Source organism: Ranitomeya variabilis, chromosome 2 (assembly GCF_051348905.1).
Source record: "Ranitomeya variabilis isolate aRanVar5 chromosome 2, aRanVar5.hap1, whole genome shotgun sequence".
Lineage (NCBI taxonomy): Eukaryota > Metazoa > Chordata > Amphibia > Anura > Dendrobatidae > Ranitomeya > Ranitomeya variabilis.
The window spans coordinates 16,155,462-16,179,850 of record NC_135233.1 but is presented as its reverse complement, the minus strand read 5'-3'; the positions used below and the strand labels follow the sequence as shown (position 1 = coordinate 16,179,850).

At 44.8% G+C, this 24,389-nt stretch overlaps 1 protein-coding gene across 6 annotated transcripts in view; it reads right to left on the bottom strand.

Moving 5' to 3' along the window:
• DAAM2 (dishevelled associated activator of morphogenesis 2) overlaps positions 1-24,389 on the bottom strand; it is a 281,131-nt gene that overhangs the window by 157,414 nt on the left and 99,328 nt on the right. For all 6 annotated transcript variants that reach the window (XM_077282013.1, XM_077282018.1, XM_077282017.1 and 3 more), the window contains exon 3: positions 2,282-2,371. In XM_077282013.1, coding sequence (XP_077138128.1) covers positions 2,282-2,371 — 90 coding nt within the window. The remainder of the gene's footprint in view (positions 1-2,281; positions 2,372-24,389) is intronic.

The window sequence follows — 24,389 nt, the reverse complement described above, 5'->3', positions numbered from 1 at the left end:
GTGTGTACTGCTGTGTGTATGGCTGTGTGTACGGCTGTGTGTATGGATGTGTACGGATGTGTGTACGGATGTGTGTACGGCTGTGTGTACGGCTGTGTGTACGGCTGTGTGTACTGCTGTGTGTACGGCTGTGTGTACGGCTGTGTGTACGGATGTGTGTACGGCTGTGTGTATGGATGTGTGTACGGCTGTGTGTACTGCTGTGTGTACGGCTGTGTGTACTGCTGTGTGTATGGCTGTGTGTATGGCTGTGTGTACGGCTGTGGGTACGGCTGTGGGTACGGCTGTGTGTACTGCTGTGTGTACGGCTGTGGGTACGGCTGTGTGTACGGCTTTGTGTATGGATGTGTGTACGGCTGTGTGTATGGATGTGTGTACGGCTGTGTGTACGGCTGTGTGTATGGATGTGTGTACGGCTGTGTGTACGGCTGTGTGTACGGCTGTGTGTATGGATGTGTGTACGGCTGTGTGTACGGCTGTGTGTACGGATGTGTGTACGGCTGTGTGTACTGCTGTGTTCCCCCTGAGGAAGGCCACCTGGCCGAAACGCGCGTCGGGGAGGACGCGACTACGGTGCACATTTCCCCTATCCGATAGTACGGTATGTACCATATTTATGACATGAGTCTATGGGGCCACATAGGTAATCGGTCAATATTCTTATAACATTGTCATGATTCTATATGTACTTGGACCGATTTCCTATCTGTGTTGCATTGCTATAAGAAACATTTGTGCACTGTGGTTTAGTCCTGGGTCTAGTATCTGTGGGTGCGGACTTGATTAGGAGATTCTGCTGCCTGCCATTACTGTGCACCTATGTGTGTGTTTTTTATTCAATAAAGTTTCTTCTATTTTTGCACTACTTGGACTTTGCTTGACTGCAATTTTTGGTGCTTTTGTGTTATATATAGATTCATGCAGTTGTCCTTTGTGGTCCTTGGTCTGTCTTATTCTTTATGGGTTATTTTATGCCTTACGGGTTTATTCATTAGGACAGACTATGTATGCCACTGAATATTGTGTATGGATGTGTGTACGGCTGTGTGTATGGATGTGTGTACGGCTGTGTGTATGGATGTGTGTACGGCTGTGTGTATGGATGTGTGTACGGCTGTGTGTATGGATGTGTGTACGGCTGTGGGTACGGCTGTGTGTACGGCTGTGTGTATGGATGTGTGTACAGCTGTGTGTATGGATGTGTGTATGGATGTGTGTACGGCTGTGGGTACTGCTGTGTGTACGGCTGTGGGTACGGCTGTGTGTCCGGCTGTGTGTCCGGCTGTCTGTATGGCTGTGTGTATAGCTGTCTGTACGGCTGTGGGTACGGCTGTGTGTACGGCTGTGTGTATGGATGTGTGTACGGCTGTGTGTATGGATGTGTGTACGGCTGTGTGTACGGCTGTGGGTACGGCTGTGCACCCTGGTAAAAATATGCAGAATAGATCCCCCGACAAAACCCACTGCTCTCTGCTGCCACCTACAGGTACAGGCCTGCCTTACATCATTGGATTATCCAGCTAATATGGCCCCAGTCTCGGCAAATGTGACCCAAATGGAAATTTCTGGGCTTTGTGGGAGCCGCTGATCAGATTGGGGGTGGAGCTTAAAGTTTGAGAGGTTTGTGGTTGGCTAAAATGCAGGTAAAGTATCAACTCCTTGAAGGTAACAGTCCCTACTTGTAATAAAACATAGAAACTTTTAAAAACTTTTTATAAAGTTTTTAAAGAGAAGATTTTATTCAAAAGTGAAAGGTTAAAGGTGTTCTCTGCATTATAAAACAAGGCCATACTATAATATCGACCCCAGTCACTCCAATGGAGTTAAGTTGCAATACCAGACACAACCTGTAGACAGTGGTGGCGCTGTATCTGGGAAAAAAAGTAACCATGTTTTATTTAAACCTGAACAACTCCTTTATATTGTTTTTTTACTCAAAGTATAACGTAAAACTGATTAGTGGAAAATGGTCAAGGATGGTAATGTATGTCCTGAACGTCACTAATGACGTTTAGTAGAAAGAAATAGGACAGACCCATGACTTATGGTGCACAATATCGCAGTAGAATATTCTAGCGCAGGGAGGAATGATAAAAGTAAATCCTATAGCAATGTTGTATTTCCTATTGAGCCTAGAGTCAGGCAGCTGCTGCCGAGCCGCCCCATGCATTCATCTGGATGCACTGATGGCCGCGCGACTCTCAGACATCAGTGAGTCCTGGTCAGTGGGATCTCGTGTGTGTGGGCAGCTGGATGGCGCTGCCACAGTCGGGGAACCCACCTTTTTCTTGCTGCAGTATATCTGCCACTTCTTCTCTGGGGGGAGGGCAAACATGGCGTCTCTGTTCTTGTCTGTGAGGTCCAGCTCATCCTGTCAATCAAAAAGAAAACACAATCAGCGATGCAGCCCCCAATTAGGATTAAAAGCATCCAAAATATTTCCTGACTGCAGTAAATCCCCAATAATATACAAATTCCTCAGCCCTGAACCAATGGTGACCTCGCCTGCTCCTACAGCTGATGCCTTGTAACAATGTATCAGTGCAAGAAATGCTGAGATAAATGATATCATATGGCTGAACGCATTGTTCTATATGGTCCCCCTATGATATCAGTCCGCACGTGGGTTTAAGCGATGATAATCGGGGGATATCGTCCTGCGCAGGGTACCAGCCGCCGACACGTACAGTCGCCCAGAGGCCCTCGCTGCAGCTTGCTGACTATCTAGTGAACAGTAAAGAAGTTTTTTTGTATGACGGGGAAATAAAGCTACGGCTCAGCGAGCGAACATATGGAAATGCTTAAAAGATGGATTCCCAAATTTAAGGGGTAGACAAGTGAAACAACATCCATACCCCTGTTACATAGGATTACTGGCCCAGAGTGAGATTCCAGATCTAAAATAAGCCAAGGAATGCTGTCTGAGGTCAGGGAACTTGTACAAGAGGAATGGAGGGGGGCGCAGAGCTCCGAAGAAGACCACGACCTAAGGGTTGTTTGCATGTTTGCAGCTCTGAAAAATGCTTGTACACAAGAGGGGAGAACTGCGGAGCAGTGCGTGTATTCCAGAAGTGCGGAGCTCTGCGCTGCCAGAGGACGGAAAGCAGCCACTATCTATATGTACATGTATGATCCGTCATTAGCCGGTATATGTATATGTATGATCCGTCATCAGCCGGTATCTGTATATGTACATGTATGATCCGGTCATTAGCCGGTGTCTGTATATGTACATGTGTGATCCGGTCATCAGCCGGTATCTGTATATGTACATGTATGATCCGGTCATCAGCCAGTGTCTGTATATGCACATGTGTGATCCGGTCATCAGCCGGTGTCTGTATATGTGCATGTATGATCCGTCATCAGCCGGTGTCTGTATATGTACATGTATGATCCAGTCATCAGCTGGTATCTGCATATGTACATGTATGATCCATCATCAGCCGGTATCTGTATATGTACATGTATGATCCGGTCATCAGCTGGTGTCTGTATATGTACATGTATGATCCATCATCAGCCAGTATCTGTATATGTACATGTATGATCCGGTCATCAGCCAGTATCTGTATATGTACATGTATGATCCGGCCATCAGCCAGTATCTGTATATGTACATGTATGATCCGGCCATCAGCCAGGATCTGTATATGTACATGTATGATCCAGTCATCAGCCGGTGTCTGTATATGTACATGTATGATCCATCATCAGCCGGTGTCTGTATATGTACATGTATGATCCGTCATTAGCCAGTATCTGTATATGTACATGTATGATCCAGTCATCAGCCGGTGTCTGTATATGTACATGTATGATCCGGTCATCAGCCGGTGTCTGTATATGTACATGTATGATCCGGCCATCAGCCAGGATCTGTATATGTACATGTATGATCCGGTCATCAGCCGGTGTCTGTATATGTACATGTATGATCCGTCATTAGCCAGTATCTGTATATGTACATGTATGATCCAGTCATCAGCCGGTGTCTGTATATGTACATGTATGATCCATCATCAGCCGGTATCTGTATATGTACATGTATGATCCGGTCATCAGCCGGTGTCTGTATATGTACATGTATGATCCATCATCAGCCGGTATCTGTATATGTGCATGTATGATCCGGCCATCAGCCAGGATCTGTATATGTACATGTATGATCCATCATCAGCCGGTATCTGTATATGTGCATGTATGATCCGGCCATCAGCCGGTATCTGTATATGTACATGTATGATCCGGTCATCAGCCGGTATCTGTATATGTATGATCGGGTCATCAGCCGGTGTCTGTATATGTACATGTATGATCCGGTCATCAGCCGGTATCTGTATATGTACATGTATGATCCGTCATCAACCGGTATCTGTATATGTATGACCGGTCATCAGCCGGTGTCTGTATATGTACATGTATGATCCGGCCATCAGCCGGTATATGTACATGTATGATCCATCATCAGCCGGTATATGTACATGTATGATCCGGTCATCAGCCGGTGTCTGTATATGTACATGTATGATCCGGTCATCAGCCGGTATCTGTATATGTATGATCCGGTCATCAGCCGGTATCTGTATATGTACATGTATGATCCGTCATCAGCCGGTATCTGTATATGTACATGTATGATCCGGTCATCGGCCGGTATCTGTACCTGTACATATATGACCAATTATCAGCTGTATCTGTGGTGCACTGAGGATGTGGGAAGACAGATAAATAGAAGGCACTAAGATCTGAGGAGAATATAGAAAGAGGGAACAGGGGATGGTTAGATTAGTGAAGTAAGGTGATAAGCTTGTCTAAAGAGATGTGTTTTTAAAGCATGCTTAAAAACATGGGGGCTAGGTATTAGTAGGATTATTTGGGGTAGTGCATTCAAGAAAACTGGCGCAGCACGAGAGAAGTCTTGAAGGTGAATTGTGGAGTTCGGATGGAGAAGGATGTTAGGCTTAGATCAGCTGCAGAGTGGAGAGCACAAGTAGAGTGATAGACAGAGATGAGGAGTTGAAGGGTGGTACATAATCATGGAGAGGACAGGTAGGATGGGAGACAGAGATGAGGAGATGTAGGGTGGTACATAATCATGGAGAGGGCAGGTAGGATGGGAGACAGAGATGATGAGATGTAGGGTGGTACATAATCATGGAGAGGACAGGTAGAGTGGGAGACAGAGATGAGGAGTTGAAGGGTGGTACATAATCATGGAGAGGTCAGGTAGAGTGGGAGACAGAGATGAGGAGATGTAGGGTGGTACATAATCATGGAGAGGACAGGTAGAGTGGGAGACAGAGATGAGGAGATGTAGGGTGGTACATAATCATGGAGAGGACGGGTAGGGTGGGAGACAGAGATGATGAGATGTAGGGTGGTACATAATCATGGAGAGGACAGGTAGGGTGGGAGACAGATGAGGAGATGTAGGGTGGTACATAATCATGGAGAGGACAGGTAGAGTGGGAGACAGATGAGGAGATGTAGGGTGGTACATACTCATGGAGAGGACGGGTAGGGTGGGAGACAGAGATGATGAGATGTAGGGTGGTACATAATCATGGAGAGGACGGGTAGGGTGGGAGACAGAGATGATGAGATGTAGGGTGGTACATAATCATGGAGAGGACAGGTAGGGTGGGAGACAGAGATGAGGAGATGTAGGGTGGTACATAATCATGGAGAGGACGGGTAGAGTGGGAGACAGAGATGATGAGATGTAGGGTGGTACATAATCATGGAGAGGACGGGTAGGGTGGGAGACAGATGATGAGATGTAGGGTGGTACATAATCATGGAGAGGACAGGTAGAGTGGGAGACAGAGATGAGGAGATGTAGGGTGGTACATAATCATGGAGAGGACGGGTAAGGTGGGAGACAGATGATGAGATGTAGGGTGGTACATAATCATGGAGAGGACGGGTAGGGTGGGAGACAGAGATGATGAGATGTAGGGTGGTACATAATCATGGAGAGGACAGGTAGGGTGGGAGACAGAGATGATGAGATGTAGGGTGGTACATAATCATGGAGAGGACAGGTAGGGTGGGAGACAGAGATGAGGAGATGTAGGGTGGTACATAATCATGGAGAGGACGGGTAGGGTGGGAGACAGAGATGATGAGATGTAGGGTCGTACATAATCATGGAGAGGACAGGTAGGGTGGGAGACAGATGAGGAGATGTAGGGTGGTACATAATCATGGAGAGGACAGGTAGAGTGGGAGACAGAGATGAGGAGATGTAGGGTGGTACATAATCATGGAGAGGACGGGTAGGGTGGGAGACAGAGATGATGAGATGTAGGGTGGTACATAATCATGGAGAGGACGGGTAGTGTGGGAGACAGATGATGAGATGTAGGGTGGTACATAATCATGGAGAGGACAGGTAGGGTGGGAGACAGAGATGAGGAGATGTAGTGTGGTACATAATCATGGAGAGGACAGGTAGAGTGGGAGACAGAGATGATGAGATGTAGGGTGGTACATAATCATGGAGAGGACGGGTAGTGTGGGAGACAGAGATGAGGAGATGTAGGGTGGTACATAATCATGGAGAGGACAGGTAGAGTGGGAGACAGAGATGAGGAGATGTAGGGTGGTACATAATCATGGAGAGGACAGGTAGGGTGGGAGACAGAGATGAGGAGATGTAGTGTGGTACATAATCATGGAGAGGACGGGTAGGGTGGGAGACAGAGATGATGAGATGTAGGGTCGTACATAATCATGGAGAGGACAGGTAGGGTGGGAGACAGATGAGGAGATGTAGGGTGGTACATAATCATGGAGAGGACGGGTAGGGTGGGAGACAGAGATGATGAGATGTAGGGTGGTACATAATCATGGAGAGGACGGGTAGGGTGGGAGACAGAGATGAGGAGATGTAGTGTGGTACATAATCATGGAGAGGACAGGTAGGGTGGGAGACAGAGATGATGAGATGTAGGGTGGTACATAATCATGGAGAGGACGGGTAGGGTGGGAGACAGAGATGATGAGATGTAGGGTGGTACATAATCATGGAGAGGACGGGTAGAGTGGGAGACAGATGAGGGTGGAGATGTAGGTTCATGCAAAATCGTGAAGCGTTAGGTGGGTGATAGTGATAAGTTTCTATTGCACTCTGTAGAAAATGGAGAACTGACCCCCACTTGGGCTGGTGGGATAATGATTTGTTGACTGCAAATATGTTTGTGCTGAAAAAAAAAATCCAGAAACCATAAAGCAAAGGAAATACAGAAGTTTTCCACACTTCAGACCCACTCAAACGTGTGAGTTTTTTGTAGGTATTCCATCAGCTTTATATCCACTATAGCCTATGGCCCCATTCACACATCCTTATTGTTTTCAGATAAATGGTCTACAAAAGAAGAACAGTGACAAGTCTGAGAAGGTTAAAGTCACACATCAATAAGTGGCTTCTTCACAAAACATGGACCTGTGAAATCATCCAAACACTTCATGAAGCCCTGAGCAGGTTGTTATGAGTAATTTCTTCATACACAGCGTCTAGACAAGAGCGGGACACAGGATTCTGCTTTCTTGCAGTATTGAAATAGCTTCATTTTGGAGCAGACACTGACCACAGCGATCCATGCCAAGAGTGTGCACAGGGCTCAATCATAAGTAATGTGCTGCAAAACCTCGTATACAAGCGCTCAAATTCACTGAGCTCCTCACGTGTACACGTCACTAACAAGAAGACAAAAATAAAAAAAATAACTGGTTCATGAGCAAAAAAGAAAGCACCGTTATTCTGCCCCCTAAATACTGACCCCTACAAGAAGATTGTAACAGAATATGACTATTATAATACTGCCCCTATGTACAAGAATATAACTACTATAATACTGCCCCTATGTACAAGAATATAACTACTATAATACTGCTCCTATGTGCAAGAACATAACTACTATAATACTGCCCCCTATGTACAAGAATATAACTACTATAATACTGCCCCTATGTACAAGAATATAACTACTATAATACTGCCTCCTATATACAAGAATATAACTACTATAATACTGCTCCTATGTACAGGAATATAACTACTATAATACTGCCCCTATGTACAAGAATATAACTACTATAATACTGCTCCTATGTGCAAGAACATAACTACTATAATACTGCCCCCTATGTACAAGAATATAACTACTATAATACTGCTCCTATGTACAAGAATATACAGTAAGTACTAAAATACTGCCCCTATGTACAAGAATATAACTACTATAATACTGTTCCTATGTACAAGAATATAACTACTATAATACTGCTCCTATGTACAAGAATATAACTACTATAATACTGCCCCCTATGTACAAGAATATAACTACTGTAATACTGCTCCTATGTACAAGAATATAACTACTATAATACTGCTCCTATATACAAGAATATAACTACTATAATACTGCTCCTATGTACAAGAATATAACTACTATAATACTGCCCCCTATGTACAAGAATATAACTACTATAATACTGCCCCTATGTACAAGAATATAACTACTATAATACTGCCCCCTATATACAAGAATATAACTACTATAATACTGCCCCCTATATACAAGAATATAACTACTATAATACTGCCCCTATGTACAAGAATATAACTACTATAATACTGCCCCCTATATACAAGAATATAACTACTATAATACTGCCCCCTATATACAAGAATATAACTACTATAATACTGCCCCTATGTACAAGAATATAACTACTGTAATACTGCTCCTATGTACAAGAATATAACTACTATAATACTGCTCCTATGTACAAGAATATACAGTAAGTACTAAAATACTGCCCCTATGTACAAGAATATAACTACTATAATACTGCCCCCTATGTACAAGAATATAACTACTATAATACTGCTCCTATGTACAAGAATATACAGTAAGTACTAAAATACTGCCCCTATGTACAAGAATATAACTACTATAATACTGCCCCCTATGTACAAGAATATAACTACTGTAATACTGCTCCTATGTACAAGAATATAACTACTATAATACTGCTCCTATGTACAAGAATATAACTACTGTAATACTGCCCCCTTGTACAAGAATATAACTACTATAATACTGCCCCTATGTACAAGAATATAAGTACTAAAATACTGCCCCTATGTACAAGAATATAACTACTATAATACTGCTCCCTATGTACAAGAATATAACTACTATAATACTGCCCCCTATGTACAAGAATATAACTACTATAATACTGCTCCTATGTACAAGAATATAACTACTATAATACTGCCCCTATGTACAAGAATATAACTACTATAATACTGCCCCTATGTACAAGAATATAACTACTATAATACTGCCCCTATGTACAACAATATAACTACTATAATACATCTCCTATGTACAAGAATATAACTTCTATAATACTGCCCCTATGTACAAGAATATAACTACTATAATACTGCTCCTATGTAGAAGAATATAACTACTATAATGCTGCTCCTATGTACAAGAATATAACTACTATAATGCTGCTCCTATGTACAAGAATATAACTACTATCATACTGCCCCTATGTACAAGAATATAACTGCTATAATACTGCCCCTATGTACAAGAATATAACTACTATAATACTGCCCCCTATGTACAAGAATATAAGTACTAAAATACTGCTCCCTATGTACAAGAATATAACTGCTATAATACTGCTCCTATGTACAAGAATATAACTACTATAATACTGCCCCTATGTACAAGAATATAACTACTATAATACTGCCCCTATGTACAACAATATAACTACTATAATACATCTCCTATGTACAAGAATATAACTTCTATAATACTGCCCCTATGTACAAGAATATAACTACTATAATACTGCTCCTATGTACAAGAATATAACTACTATAATACTGCCCCTATGTACAAGAATATAACTACTATAATACTGCTCCTATATACAAGAATATAACTACTATAATGCTGCTCCTATGTACAAGAATATAACTACTATAATACTGCTCCCTATGTACAAGAACAGAACTGCTATAATACTGCCCCTATGTACAAGAATATAACTACTATAATACTGCCCCTATGTACAAGAATATAACTACTATAATACTGCTCCCTATGTACAAGAATATAACTACTATAATACTGCTCCTATGTACAGGAGTATAACTACTATAATACTGATCTCTGTGTACTATATTTTGGGATATATAGCGGTGTGATGTGTATGGCGACTTTCGCCTTGAGAACATGCTGCTCTTTGCTGACTCCCCTCACTCTAGTGGAGCAGATCTCCATACTCCCCCTCCATCCTGTACACGGAGCGGCGGAGTCCTGGCATAAGTCTCCTCTGTTTTGGGGTCATCACTCCAGGGCTCTGACAGTATGAATTTGTCATCTCCGCAGCTTTAAGAAAGTGAATAAAACCATAATCCGCTCGTCAGATTGGGGGCAGCAGGAGAAAATCAAAGCCTTGGAAAAGTGTCAACTTACTGTGTGGCACCATCTTAAGACAACATTAATGTAACTTTCATTTCAAGGTCCCTTGTCGCTGGCGCTCATTTCCTGCAGCCGCGCAGAGAACGCCGCCAAGTCCCAGGAAAATGGCCCCAGGAGCCGCAGGCTGAGATACTCTGGCAGCGGTTTGTAGGATTATTTATAGGACCATCATTGCCTCAATATATAATAAATAGACGGGGCCTTTATGACTCTTATTAAGCTGCCTATATATATCTTTTCATCCTGAGCCTCCTGTTTCATGAACAGAATGCCAGAACTGCAGTAAAAACTGACTCATCAGTAGAAGGGTTTTAGAAAAATTAGGAAACAAAAGTTTACCAGCTTCATCCAGTGATAAAAAAGGGTTATGGTCTATTACTGCTTGAACAAACACTTGATAAGTGCCGCACAGAAAAAGATCAATCCAACGCGTTTCATCCCTATTCCCATTGTTGTGTCAACTGCTTCAGTGGAATCAGGTAGAAGATCGGTTTCTTTTTTCCCCTCTGACTCTTCCCAATTCATCTTGGTTACAATGACAATAAGTTCTTCCTCTGGAATGTAGAAGATCTGACAAACAATATGTCATGATCCAGGTCGGGTGTTTGCTTCTTGCTTTTCCTTCACCGGCCTGGTTATGGTGGGGTTAACCTTTCCTGCCTCTCTTTGGTTCCTGGTGGCTCTTTATTGGTGCCATTTCTGGCAGCATTTGTCAGTGATGGTTCCAGTCTCTTGCTTGAGCAGCTGACCCGTATACCCTAGTGATCCTTCTGTCTCTGACTACCCGTATTTGTGCCTGACCCGTTCCCTGTCCCTGACTTAGTGTGTGTTTTATGGTTCCCTACAGTGTATGACTCGGCTTGAATTTTGAACCCTGCCTCCTGTTTTCCGTCTGTTACTACGTTTCCCGTCCGGCTTTGACTTTTTGGCTCGTACCCCGACTACGTCTTTGGTCTCATGTTTTGGATCCCGCGCTTCCGTTTGCTTCCGATTTCTGGCTTGACTCTGACCACGTGCATTGCTGTGACCTCTGGTACTTCGTCTTCCTGTTTGTTGCTGACCGGCCTGTCTGACTTCTCTGCCGCCTCCTAGTGACGCTCCGAGCCTTGCACTGTGGTGCTACACGGTGAGCGCTACCCTTTTCCCCTTTCCTGTGTCAAAAGGTGGAGGTTGCGTGCAACTGCCTTGCAGTTGCATTACACAATGGATGTGATACACTGGGGAATGATCAAACCCAAGAAAAGTGCAGACGTTCTACCATTCAGGGTCTATGGGGAGCTGGGTGCTGCAGGATCTGCCTCCAGTGGGTTTCACCCTATCAGATATGTGCACACAATGTCTTTTTCTACCAGATTTTTTTTAATAATGATGAAACAGAGCAGATTTTGAAACACAAATGCAGAGAAAATGGACAAGAAAGGCGTCTCCTCTGCCACCCCATGGCCCTACAGTATAAAGTACAGGGGTCTTCAGAGCAGTCACCACCTGCAGAACAGTCTCCTCACTTATTAACCACTTGGTGTCTGTGGAAACCTGAAGTGGTGTGAACAGAGCGAGTGGCCCTCACCTAGACATGGACGCTCATGGTGGGAGCATTTCTGGGAGTTACTCAGGCAGATTTTGGAGCAGGACCTGCGTGAAGACGGCTGACGAGGAACGCCAGAGCCCAGGGAGCGATTTAGAGGATTTAGCTCTGAAGAATTCATCGCTTGACATCAAGGATGAAAATATGCAGAGAAGGAACGGATTCCGGCCAAACGAAAAACCACAAGCGTTCACCTCCGCGATCCCGGAGCTGAAATCTTCACATAGTTTCCAAGATGCAAGATCCCAAATTATTCTACTCATCTGTTTATTTGGGAAACATCGTTCCCAGGCAACAAGGCCGAGGCGGAGGCGCAACATCCTGTGACAGAGCTCCAGCCATGGAACGAGGTCAGCGCTGCGCTACGTGTCAGAGAATCCCAGCAACCGGAGGAGGAGAAGGGGCCGGAGGAGATGGGCAGGAGGAGACGGGCGCTGATCTGGATCATGACCAGACTTCACTTATCTAAGGAGAAGCTCCCAACATATGAAACACCCAACACCATCCTTGTGTGTCGGTCCTTACTGCAGTTCTGGCATTCTGTTCAGCAACCAGTGAGCTCTGGATGAACAGCAATGAACCCGAACAGAAGCACCTGTGAGCAGCCAGCAGTGCTGTACCCTGAGCTCCAGCACTGTGATGGCTCCTTTAAGGCTCTTGTTTGTGCTGCTGCACTGGCTCCAGACCTCGCCTTCCCTTGTGGCGTCTCAGGGGGATCTTTACTGTCAGAGACCATCAGTCCTGAATGGGAAACAAGGTGTGAGAAAGGTTCATAGGAAACTGCAGAGCTGCACTCCCGCCTCATCCTGCCCCGCCGCCACCGCCACCGCGCAACTTTACTACAGGAGTCCGCGAAGAGGAGGTTTGGTTTCTTGAGCAAAAGTAATTTGAAGGCTCTGCCCAGAGCCATAATACACAGGCGTCCGCCCCACTGATGACTCCATGCATATAACACGAAGCTACAGAGTACAGCAATGTATGTACACAGTGACTGCACCAGCAGAATAGTGAGTGCAGCTCTGGGGTATAATACGGGATGTAACTCAGGATCAGTAATGTAATGTATGTACACAGTGACTGCACCAGCAGAATAGTGAGTGCAGCTCTGGGGTATAATACAGGATGGAACTCAGGATCAGTAATGCAATGTATGTACACAGTGACTGCACCAGCAGAATAGTGAGTGCAGCTCTGGGGTATAATACAGGATGTAACTCAGGATCAGTAATGTAATGTATGTACACAGTGACTGCACCAGCAGAATAGTGAGTGCAGCTCTGGAGAATAATACAGGATGTAACTCAGGATCAGTAATGTAATGTATGTACACAGTGACTGCACCAGCAGAATAGTGAGTGCAGCTCTGGGGTATAATACAGGAGGTAACTCAGGATCAGTAATGTAATGTATGTACACAGTGACTGCACCAGCAGAATAGTGAGTGCAGCTCTGGGGTATAATACAGGATGTAACTCAGGATCAGTAATGTAATGTATGTACACAGTGACTGCACCAGCAGAATAGTGAGTGCAGCTCTGGAGAATAATACAGGATGTAACTCAGGATCAGTAATGTAATGTATGTACACAGTGACTGCACCAGCAGAATAGTGAGTGCAGCTCTGGGGTATAATACAGGAGGTAACTCAGGATCAGTAATGTAATGTATGTACACAGTGACTGCACCAGCAGAATAGTGAGTGCAGCTCTGGAGTATAATACAGGATGTAACTCAGGATCAGTAATGCAATGTATGTACACAGTGACTGCACCAGCAGAATAGTGAGTGCAGCTCTGGAGTATAATACAGGATGTAACTCAGGATCAGTAATGTAATGTATGTACACAGTGACTGCACCAGCAGAATAGTGAGTGCAGCTCTGGGGTATAATGCTGGATGTAACTCAGGATCAGTAATGCAATGTATGTACACAGTGACTGCACCAGCAGAATAGTGAGTGCAGCTCTGGAGTATAATACAGGATGTAACTCAGGATCAGTAATGTAATGTATGTACACAGTGACTGCACCAGCAGAATAGTGAGTGCAGCTCTGGTGTATAATACAGGATGTAACTCAGGATCAGTAATGTAATGTATGTACACAGTGACTGCACCAGCAGAATAGTGAGTGCAGCTCTGGGGTATAATGCTGGATGTAACTCAGGATCAGTAATGCAATGTATGTACACAGTGACTGCACCAGCAGAATAGTGAGTGCAGCTCTGGAGTATAATACAGGATGTAACTCAGGATCAGTAATGTAATGTATGTACACAGTGACTGCACCAGCAGAATAGTGAGTGCAGCTCTGGAGTATAATACAGGATGTAACTCAGGATCAGTAATGCAATGTATGTACACAGTGACTGCACCAGCAGAATAGTGAGTGCAGCTCTGGAGTATAATACAGGAGGTAACTCAGGATCAGTAATGTAATGTATGTACACAGTGACTGCACCAGCAGAATAGTGAGGGCAGCTCTGGGGTATAATACAGGAGGTAACTCAGGATATGTAATGTATGTACACAGTGACTGCACCAGCAGAATAGTGAGTGCAGCTCTGGAGTATAATACAGGATGTAACTCAGGATCAGTAATGTAATGTATGTACACAGTGACTGCACCAGCAGAATAGTGAGTGCAGCTCTGGAGTATAATACAGGATGTAACTCAGGATCAGTAATGTATGTACACAGAGACTGCACCAGCAGAATAGTGAGTGCAGCTCTGGAGTATAATACAGGATGTAACTCAGGATCAGTAATGTAATGTATGTACACAGTGACTGCACCAGCAGAATAGTGAGTGCAGCTCTGGAGTATAATACAGGATGTAACTCAGGATCAGTAATGCAATGTATGTACACAGTGACTGCACCAGCAGAATAGTGAGTGCAGCTCTGGAGTATAATACAGGATGTAACTCAGGATCAGTAATGCAATGTATGTACACAGTGACTGCACCAGCAGAATAGTGAGTGCAGCTCTGGGGTATAATACAGGAGGTAACTCGGGATCAGTAATGTATGTACACAGTGACTGCACCAGCAGAATAGTGAGTGCAGCTCTGGAGTATAATACAGGAGGTAACTCGGGATCAGTAATGTAATGTATGTAACTCAGACACATTTGTGTAGATTATGTATATAGTAAGATCTCTTCATTTCATGAGGGGAGGAGAACAGGTGTTTGGAGGACCTTAGTGACATCATTGTGGTTTCTCCCTCCATATAACATCATACATCGGGGACACCTGCCATTCTCTATGATCCCTTTGTTCTCTGAAGTCTCCCTGGGATACAATGTTGCGATGTGTCAGTTTTGGGAGAAGTTATTCCTTAGTTGCTGATGAGGGTAAGAAAACAGGAGAAGATCTCCACGTGCCTCCGCTCTTATTCCAGCAATCTGTGCAGATTCTTTCCCCGGGGATTTTAGTACAAAGGTTCTGTTTTTGAGCGTCACCCAATGATAATATTTGCCAGTCCCCATGTTTGAGAGCCACGTACGCCGCTGCCCCAGATTAATGCATTTTTAATACTGAGAGAAATCAGCACTGGATTCATTTTTCTGTTATTCTAATGATTGCACTGCGCATTTCAACGTGTCAGACTTAGCAGAGTGGCCCAAATAAGCAAGGAGAACATTAAATGAAAATAACCGAGCCGTGTGGCCCGATTCCTGCGCTAATGAAATTAACCCCTTCCTGCAAGAGCGCAGTAATTTTTTGGATCAGAAAGTAAAAGCAAAAAATATTTCCTGACTGACAGGAGCTTTTCTCGTACGTAAATCATTTCTTGTAGAAACAGCGCCACATCTGTCCATGGGTCGTGTTTGGTATAGCAGCTTGACTCCATTAAGGTGAATGGGACTGAGCTGCAATGCCAGACAGAACCTGTGGATAGGAGGAGCGGTGTTTTGGGAAAATGACTATGCTTTTCTCAGTAATGTTATACCCTTTGATATATAAGTAGGCTGTGTAACAACATGAGTTTCCCTTTAAGATATGATCTTGCAATTTAGTATCCTAGCCCCTCTGTAAATAGGCGCAGGGCGCGCATCCTCCAGCCACTATATTCCTGGGGCATTGGCCCACGGATCTCAGTTATTATCCACAAGGTTTAGTCATTCTGATGCCTCTTTGCTTTCTATTTGCTCTCATCATCCTCCATTATCAGAACACGTGAAAGTCTTCTCCTGTGCTGCACCACCCTTCCAGGACCCCTGACCCACCAATAAATAATCTCCCCTATCACAATCTGTCTGCATTGTTTTTCTTCTGTTCCATAAACCTTTGCTGATGATTTCTTCTTGCTCTCAGTGAAGGCAAAGACTGTAACTTCCTGCATCCAGTGATACATTTCACAGCTGAAGGTTTGTTACAGAATTGTATCCAGTCTACACAATGTTTACAAACATCTCTGCTGATAGTTTGTTACAATGTTCATGTACAATGTATCAAGTGCAGCCTCCTCAGCTCACAGAATACTTTCAAAAATGGATAGCTTAGACTTAGAAATAATTGTATCTGCTGCAGAAGTGTTAAGGCCGCACAGATGACCTCCCTCTAGATCTAAAGTGCATCGGTCAGGAAACAATGACTATCCGCACCATGCAGGTAGCATAACCTCAATAACAATCACACTTTTATTATTCAAATCCAGAAATGGTTCCTCATTGAAATATGCTAATGAGGTGCCAGTTGCACCCTGGGCGTGGCCGAGCGGTTCCATGCACCTTTCCATTTACTTCTTTTCCATGCAGCTTCACCTCTTCCTTGATTGACAGCTCTGGCTTTACAAGAGCACATGCAAGACAGAGACGGATGGAAACCAAGTAAGTGGAGAGTGACGCCCAGAGTGCACCCAGTGCTTCATTAGCATATTCAAATAAAGGAACGATTTCTAGATTTTGTTTCTACAGGTATTCATTTTTTTGCCCTGTGTCAAATGCTTGGTTTGAATAGTCATTTCGTGTAGACATACTCTGTCTAAAATAACGAGCATTGCTATTCACTGACAGCAAGCAGAAGTCCGGTAAGAAAAATACTGCAGGCGATTTACACTATTCATTTTATAGACCTTTTCTTTTTTTTTTACACAAATGTAACAAACACTCAGCTGTGAGAAGTCAACGATAACTACACATTATTATCCCCTGGTTGCAAATAAATGATATATGTTGCCATTCACTGACAAATAGCAGAGATGTGATGAAAAATAGAAACACCCTGAGGCAAATTTAGTAAGGTAAGTGAGCTGAAGCTCTGGCTCAATGAGCTCCAAAAAACTGGATTACGCGCCGGCCTTGTAACAAATGTATCTTGTGTTTTAGAAACTTTTTCTGCTTCAGTTGAAGTGATAAGAATGGGATATGGCTTCCTGAGGAGGGACGTGGTGAAAATTGGTATAGATACAATGTGGCAAATATTGGCAGAAAGGAGGAATAAAGAGAGGTGTGCAAAATCTACAAATCCCCAATATCAGGAAAAAAGATTTAGAATTTTTCAAAATAATTATGAGATTATTTCTATCATGTCTTATTGTTCTTTTTGTGAGATTTACGCAGCCCCTCCATGTGTTTACCAGCAGAGGCCATGCTAAAGTCGTACTATAGGTACCCCACGTCCCCCACTTTAACACCTGCTCCCACCATTGTTTTCCTAGACTGCTCCTCATTACATTTTACCTTCTTATTTTATGAATGAAATATGGCGAGTCAGGCCAATAAATGACATAAAAACAGAAGCGCGCCGGAGGAGCTGACGCTCAGCCCTCATTAAGATGCTTATTAAAGAGGTAAATGACTTGTGGCCGCAAAATCACCTCTCCGGCTCGTACCCCTGAACAACGACACGGCCTTCATTCTAATTGGCATCAGCTTTTTATGCCCGGCACATAAGGAACTAATGGAGCTGTAATTTCTATGCGTGCTGACTGTTATGTCTAGACACAGAAATATAAAATATGAATCGTTGTCATTACATGTATGGATTTATTCATATAGAAATGTACATACGGCTAATAATTCCCAGCTGTACGGAGAATGCAGAGATCTACAAATCACTGTACGGAGATACAGTGATAGATACTAAGGAGACATTGTATACAGATATAGTCACCCCGAGCTAACATACTGGAGAGCTCACATTTCTGATCCTAAGTAACCTGCAGTATTATCTTCCAGAGCTGCACTCACTATTCTGCTGGTACAGTCACTGTGTACATACATTACATTACTGATCCTGAGTTACATCCTGTATTATACCCCAGAGCTGCATTCACTATTCTGCTGGTGCAGTCACTGTGTACATACATTACATTACTGATCTTGAGTGACATCCTGTATTATACTCCAGAGCCGCACTCACTATTCTGCTGGTGCAGTCACTGTGTACATACATTACATTACTGATCCTGAGTTACCTCCTGTATTATACTCCAGAGCTGCACTCACTATTCTGCTGGTGCAGTCACTGTGTACATACATTACATTACTGATCCTGAGTGACATCCTGTATTATACTCCAGAGCTGCACTCACTATTCTGCTGGTGCAGTCACTGTGTACATACATTACATTACTGATCCTGAGTTACATCCCGTATTATACTCCAGAGCTGCACTCACTATTCTGCTGGTGCAGTCACTGTGTACATACATTACATTACTGATCCTGAGTTACATCCTGTATTATACCCAGAGCTGCACTCACTATTCTGCTGGTGCAGTCACTGTGTACATACATTACATTACTGATCCTGAGTTACATCCTGTATTATACCCAGAGCTGCACTCACTATTCTGCTGGTGCAGTCGCTGTGTACATACATTACTGATCCTGAGTTACATCCTGTATTATACCCAGAGCTGCACTCACTATTCTGCTGGTGCAGTCACTGTGTACATACATTACATTACTGATCCTGAGTTACATCCTGTATTATACTCCAGAGCTGCACTCACTATTCTGCTGGTGCAGTCACTGTGTACATACATTACTGATCCTGAGTTACATCCTGAATTATACTCCAGAGCTGCACTCACTATTCTGCTGGTGCAGTCGCTGTGTACATACATTACTGATCCTGAGTTACATCCTGTATTATACCCCAGAGCTGCACTCACTATTCTGCTGGTGCAGTCACTGTGTACATACATTACATTACTGATCCTGAGTTACATCCTGTATTATACCCCAGAGCTGTACTCACTATTCTGCTGGTGCAGTCACTGTGTACATACATTACATTACTGATCCTGAGTTACATCCTGTATTATACCCCAGAGCTGCACTCACTATTCTGCTGGTGCAGTCACTGTGTACATACATTACATTACTGATCCTGAGTTACATCCTGTATTATACCCCAGAGCTGCACTCACTATTCTGCTGGTGCAGTCACTGTGTACATACATTACATTACTGATCCTGAGTTACATCCTGTATTATACTCCAGAGCTGCACTCACTATTCTGCTGGTGCAGTCACTGTGTACATACATTACATTACTGATCCTGAGATACCTCATGTATTATACTCCACAGCTGCACTCATTAAGGCCGGTTTTACACTTCCTGATATTTCCGGTAACTTAAAAAGCGGTAGTTTAGATGTGTGGCAACCGTGAGCCACATAGGTACCACACTCACGGGTGCCAGGGAAGCAGTGGTACAGTAAGTGCTGAAGACGCTCTCATCATTCTCCCCTTCTCGTGCCGATCACCGGCGCCGGGGAACAGCACTTACTGTACCGCTGCTTCCCTGGTGCCGGGACGTGTCACACGGATGACTTCCCAGTGTGTCATCCGTGCACACATGTGCGGGATGTTTTGCAGTCCATGCAAGGGTTGAGCGAAACGGATCGGTCAATTTCATAAGTCGCCGACTTTCGGCAAAGTCGGGTTTCGTGAAACCCGAGCCGATCCCAGCGTGGGATCGGCCATGCGGTACACGATCTTCGCGCCAAAGTCGTGTTTCGTATGACCCTTTAACCGCCATTTTTTCAGCCAATGAAGGAGTGTGGGCAGCGTGATGACATAGGTCTCATCTTGCTTTCTGCGGCGTCACAGGGGGGGGTATAAACGCCATCTTACCGTTTTGGATGTAGCGATTTACACAGTCCGAGAGGGAGAGAGAGAGAGAGAGAAGAAAAAAAAAATCCCCATTGACTTGCATTGGGTTTCGTGTTTCGGTCGGCCCCCCGACTTTTCACAATAATCGGCCGATTTCACACGATCCGACTTTTGAGAAAGTCGGGTTTCACGAAACCCGACTCGATCCTAAAAAAGTAAAAGTCGCTCAACCCTAGTCCATGCTGCCGCTAAAAACCAGACATGTCTACGTGTGGGTCACATTGCCGCACGGTCCGTGGAAACACACTGACATGTGCACAGCAACATAGATTTCCATCAGTGCCTCCGGTGTGAACACTATCACCACACGTATCGGAGACACTGACGTGTGAAAGAGGCTGAACATGCAGTGAAATGTTACAATTTTGCAATGTTTTTGGTGATACGGTGGCAGAATCCTGTGTGATTGCTCCGGCCGCTCGCAGGGAGGCACCAGATTTTTCATGCACATTCCCAATGTAATAAGAAGATAGAAATGTTTCCATTTTCTGCCTCCTTATTCTCATTCAGCTGTCAGTATAGCGGCGCCATAACAGCACGATGGCGGTAGACCCGTCACCCAGTCCTTGGTCGGTATTTAATAATGACATTAATGATGTTGCGGAGAGTTTTCATATTTTGATGCTCTGCGCTCATATAATTCAGATTTTAGCTCATCTCTGTATAGATAAATCCTCAGGACTTGGACGAAGCAGTTATTTTTATTGGTGAAGTTTATACACCCCAGGCGAAACGGCCCAAGTGAAATCCCCGGATCTGCCGGGAGCCGCTCGGGATGGCAATGCCACATGACAGCAGCAACAAAACAGGAAAAAAGAAGATAAAATCCCAGAGAAATGCAGCAGAGCCGAGTGCAGGGGCGACTGACAGGAGTGCCAGGGGGCGACAGCAGGAAAAGCTGCTGTCAGCAGTAACATTATTAGAAGGTCTATAGATGCTTAAAGGGCCAGTCCTATTATCATCAGCTGATATTAGTAGAAGCGGGAGCTACCTGGATTAACTAATGACATCACCATCCTGCAGTGACATCACTAAGGACATCATCATCCTGCAGTGACATCACTAATGACATCATCATCCTGCAGTGACAGCACTGATGACATCATCCTGCACAGTGACATCACTAATGACATAATTATCCTGCAGTGGCATCACTAATGACATAATCATCCTGCAGTGACATCACTACTGACATCATCATCCTGCAGTGACATCACTACTGACATAATCATCCTGCAGTGACATCACTACTGACATAATCATCCTGCAGTGACATCACTACTGACATCATCATCCTGCAGTGACATCACTAATGACATAATTATCCTGCAGTGGCATCACTAATGACATAATCATCCTGCAGTGACATCACTACTGACATAATCATCCTGCAGTGACATCACTACTGACATAATCATCCTGCAGTGACATCACTAATGACATCATCATCCTGCAGTGACATCACTAATGACATCATCATCCTGCAGTGACATCACTAATGACATAATTTGCCTGCAGTGGCATCACTAATGACATAATCATCCTGCAGTGACATCACTACTGACATCATCATCCTGCAGTGACATCACTACTGACATAATCATCCTGCAGTGACATCACTAATGACAATCATTCTTCACAGTGACATCATTAATAACATCATCATTCTGCAGTTACATCACTACTGACATCATCATTCTGCAGTTACATCACTAATAACATCATCATTCTGCAGTTACATCACTAATAACATCATCATTCTGCAGTGACATCACTACTGACATCATCATTCTGCAGTGACATCACTACTGACATCATCATCTTGCAGTGACATCACTAATAACATCATCATCCTGCAGTGACATCACTAATGACATCATCATTCTTCACAGTGACATCATTAATAACATCATCATTCTGCAGTTACATCACTACTGACATCATCATTCTGCAGTTACATCACTAATAACATCATCGTTCTGCAGTGACATCACTACTGACATCATCATCTTGCAGTGACATCACTAATAACATCATCATCCTGCAGTGACATCACTAATGACATCATCATTCTGCAGTGACATCAATAATGACATCAACATCCTGCAGTAACATAATGACATCATCATCCTGCAGTGACATCACTACTGACATCATCCTGCAGTGACATCACTAATGACATCATCGTCCTGCAGTGACATAATTAATGACATCATCGTCCTGCAGTGACATCACTAACGGCATCATCATCCTGCAGTGACATAATTACATCATCATCCTGCAGTGACATCACTACTGACATCATCCTGCAGTGACATCACTAATGACATCATCATCCTGCAGTGACATCACTAATGACATCATCATCCTGCAGTGACATCACTAATGACATCATCATCCTGCAGTGACATCACTACTGACATCATCATCCTGCAGTGACATAATGACATCATCGTTCTGCAGTGACATCACTACTGACATCATCATCTTGCAGTGACATCACTACTGACATCATCCTGCAGTGACATCACTAATGATATCATCATAGTAAACACATTTTGTTAGCTGGGTTTCTGCAGCATTCGGCAGAAGTTGCGCTGAGCATACATCACATATACTTTATTTTACTTTCTCTCGGTGAAACTAAACATTTTTGTTCTCATCCAAAGTACAGGCCAAATTCTGCTCACAGCTGAGGGTTTGCTTCCATTGCACCTCGCCTAGACTATCTTCTACATTGATACATTGTAACAGACTGTCAGGACAGGGGAGATTTCTGCTTCTGGGGGCTGATCCTGTGGGCGATTGTATGTGATGTCACTGTGCTACATGATGATGTCATCAATGATTTCACAGTGCAGCGTGATGACCTCACTATTGATATAAAACCACGATACAACCGCATGTGTGAATACCGCCTTAGTGCAGACTGCGGTTTTCTACTTTGTGATCCATAATGTCATTTTGTCGCCCAGAGTTCACTGACTTCACCACGTTGTTTCTACTGAAGCCGTCATCATGTGATGTTTACCGCGGCGCCCCGATAACCCAGGCCGGGGAAAGCTGGCGGCACAGATACAGCAGCCCCATTGTGCGGGGTGATGGGGGTCATCACTGCTGATACATGGGAGTATAATGGACCCTCTGAGCTCTGCAGGGGACGGTGACTGCCACCGCCATGTCCCAACATCAGCCTTGTAGTGAGACGGCCCCGGACCCTGCAGCCAACAGGCGACATCTCAGCGCCATTACACCGCAAACAGGAGATTAATGGGATCATTGAAAGCAGCTGTGGGCCAAGGAGAAGCGTCACCCTGCATTCATCAGCCGTGTCAGCAATGTATGGGACGGATCCCCGCAGCCACCCCTGGAATATCCACTGATGGCACCGAGCGCACTGCTACAGAGGAGCCAACAGGGAGCACATTGCCAATGATGAGCCGCCCCGGAGCACACTGCCACGGAGGAGCCGCCAGGGAGCGCACTGCCACGGAGGAGCCGCCAGGGAGCGCACTGCCACAAAGGAGCCACCAGGGAGCGCACTGCCAACAAGGAGCCACCAGGGAGCGCACTGCCACAGAGGAGCTGCCAGGGAGCGCACTGCCACGGAGGAGCCGCCAGGGAGTGCACTGCTACAGAGGAGCCGCCAGGGAGCGCACTGCCACGGAGGAGCCGCCAGGGAGCGCACTGCCACGGAGGAGCCACCAGGGAGCGCACTGCCATGGAGGAGCCGCCTGGGAGCACTTTGACACGGAGGAGCCACCAGGGAGCGCACTGCCACGGAGGAGCCGCCAGGGAGTGCACTGCTACAGAGGAGCCGCCAGGGAGCGCACTGCCACGGAGGAGCCGCCAGGGAGTGCACTGCTACAGAGGAGCTGCCAGGGAGCGCACTGCCACAGAGGAGCCCCCAGGGAGTGCACTGCTACAGAGGAGCCGCCAGGGAGCACATTGCCAATGAGGAGCCGCCCCGGAGTACACTGCCACGGAGGAACCGCCAGGGAGCGCACTGCCAATGAGGAACCGCCAGGGAGCGCACTGCCACGGAGGAGCCGCCAGGGAGCGCACTGCCACGGAGGAGCCGCCAGGGAGCGCACTGCCAACGAGGAGGCGCCAGGGAGCGCACTGACAATGAGGAGCCGCCAGGGAGCGC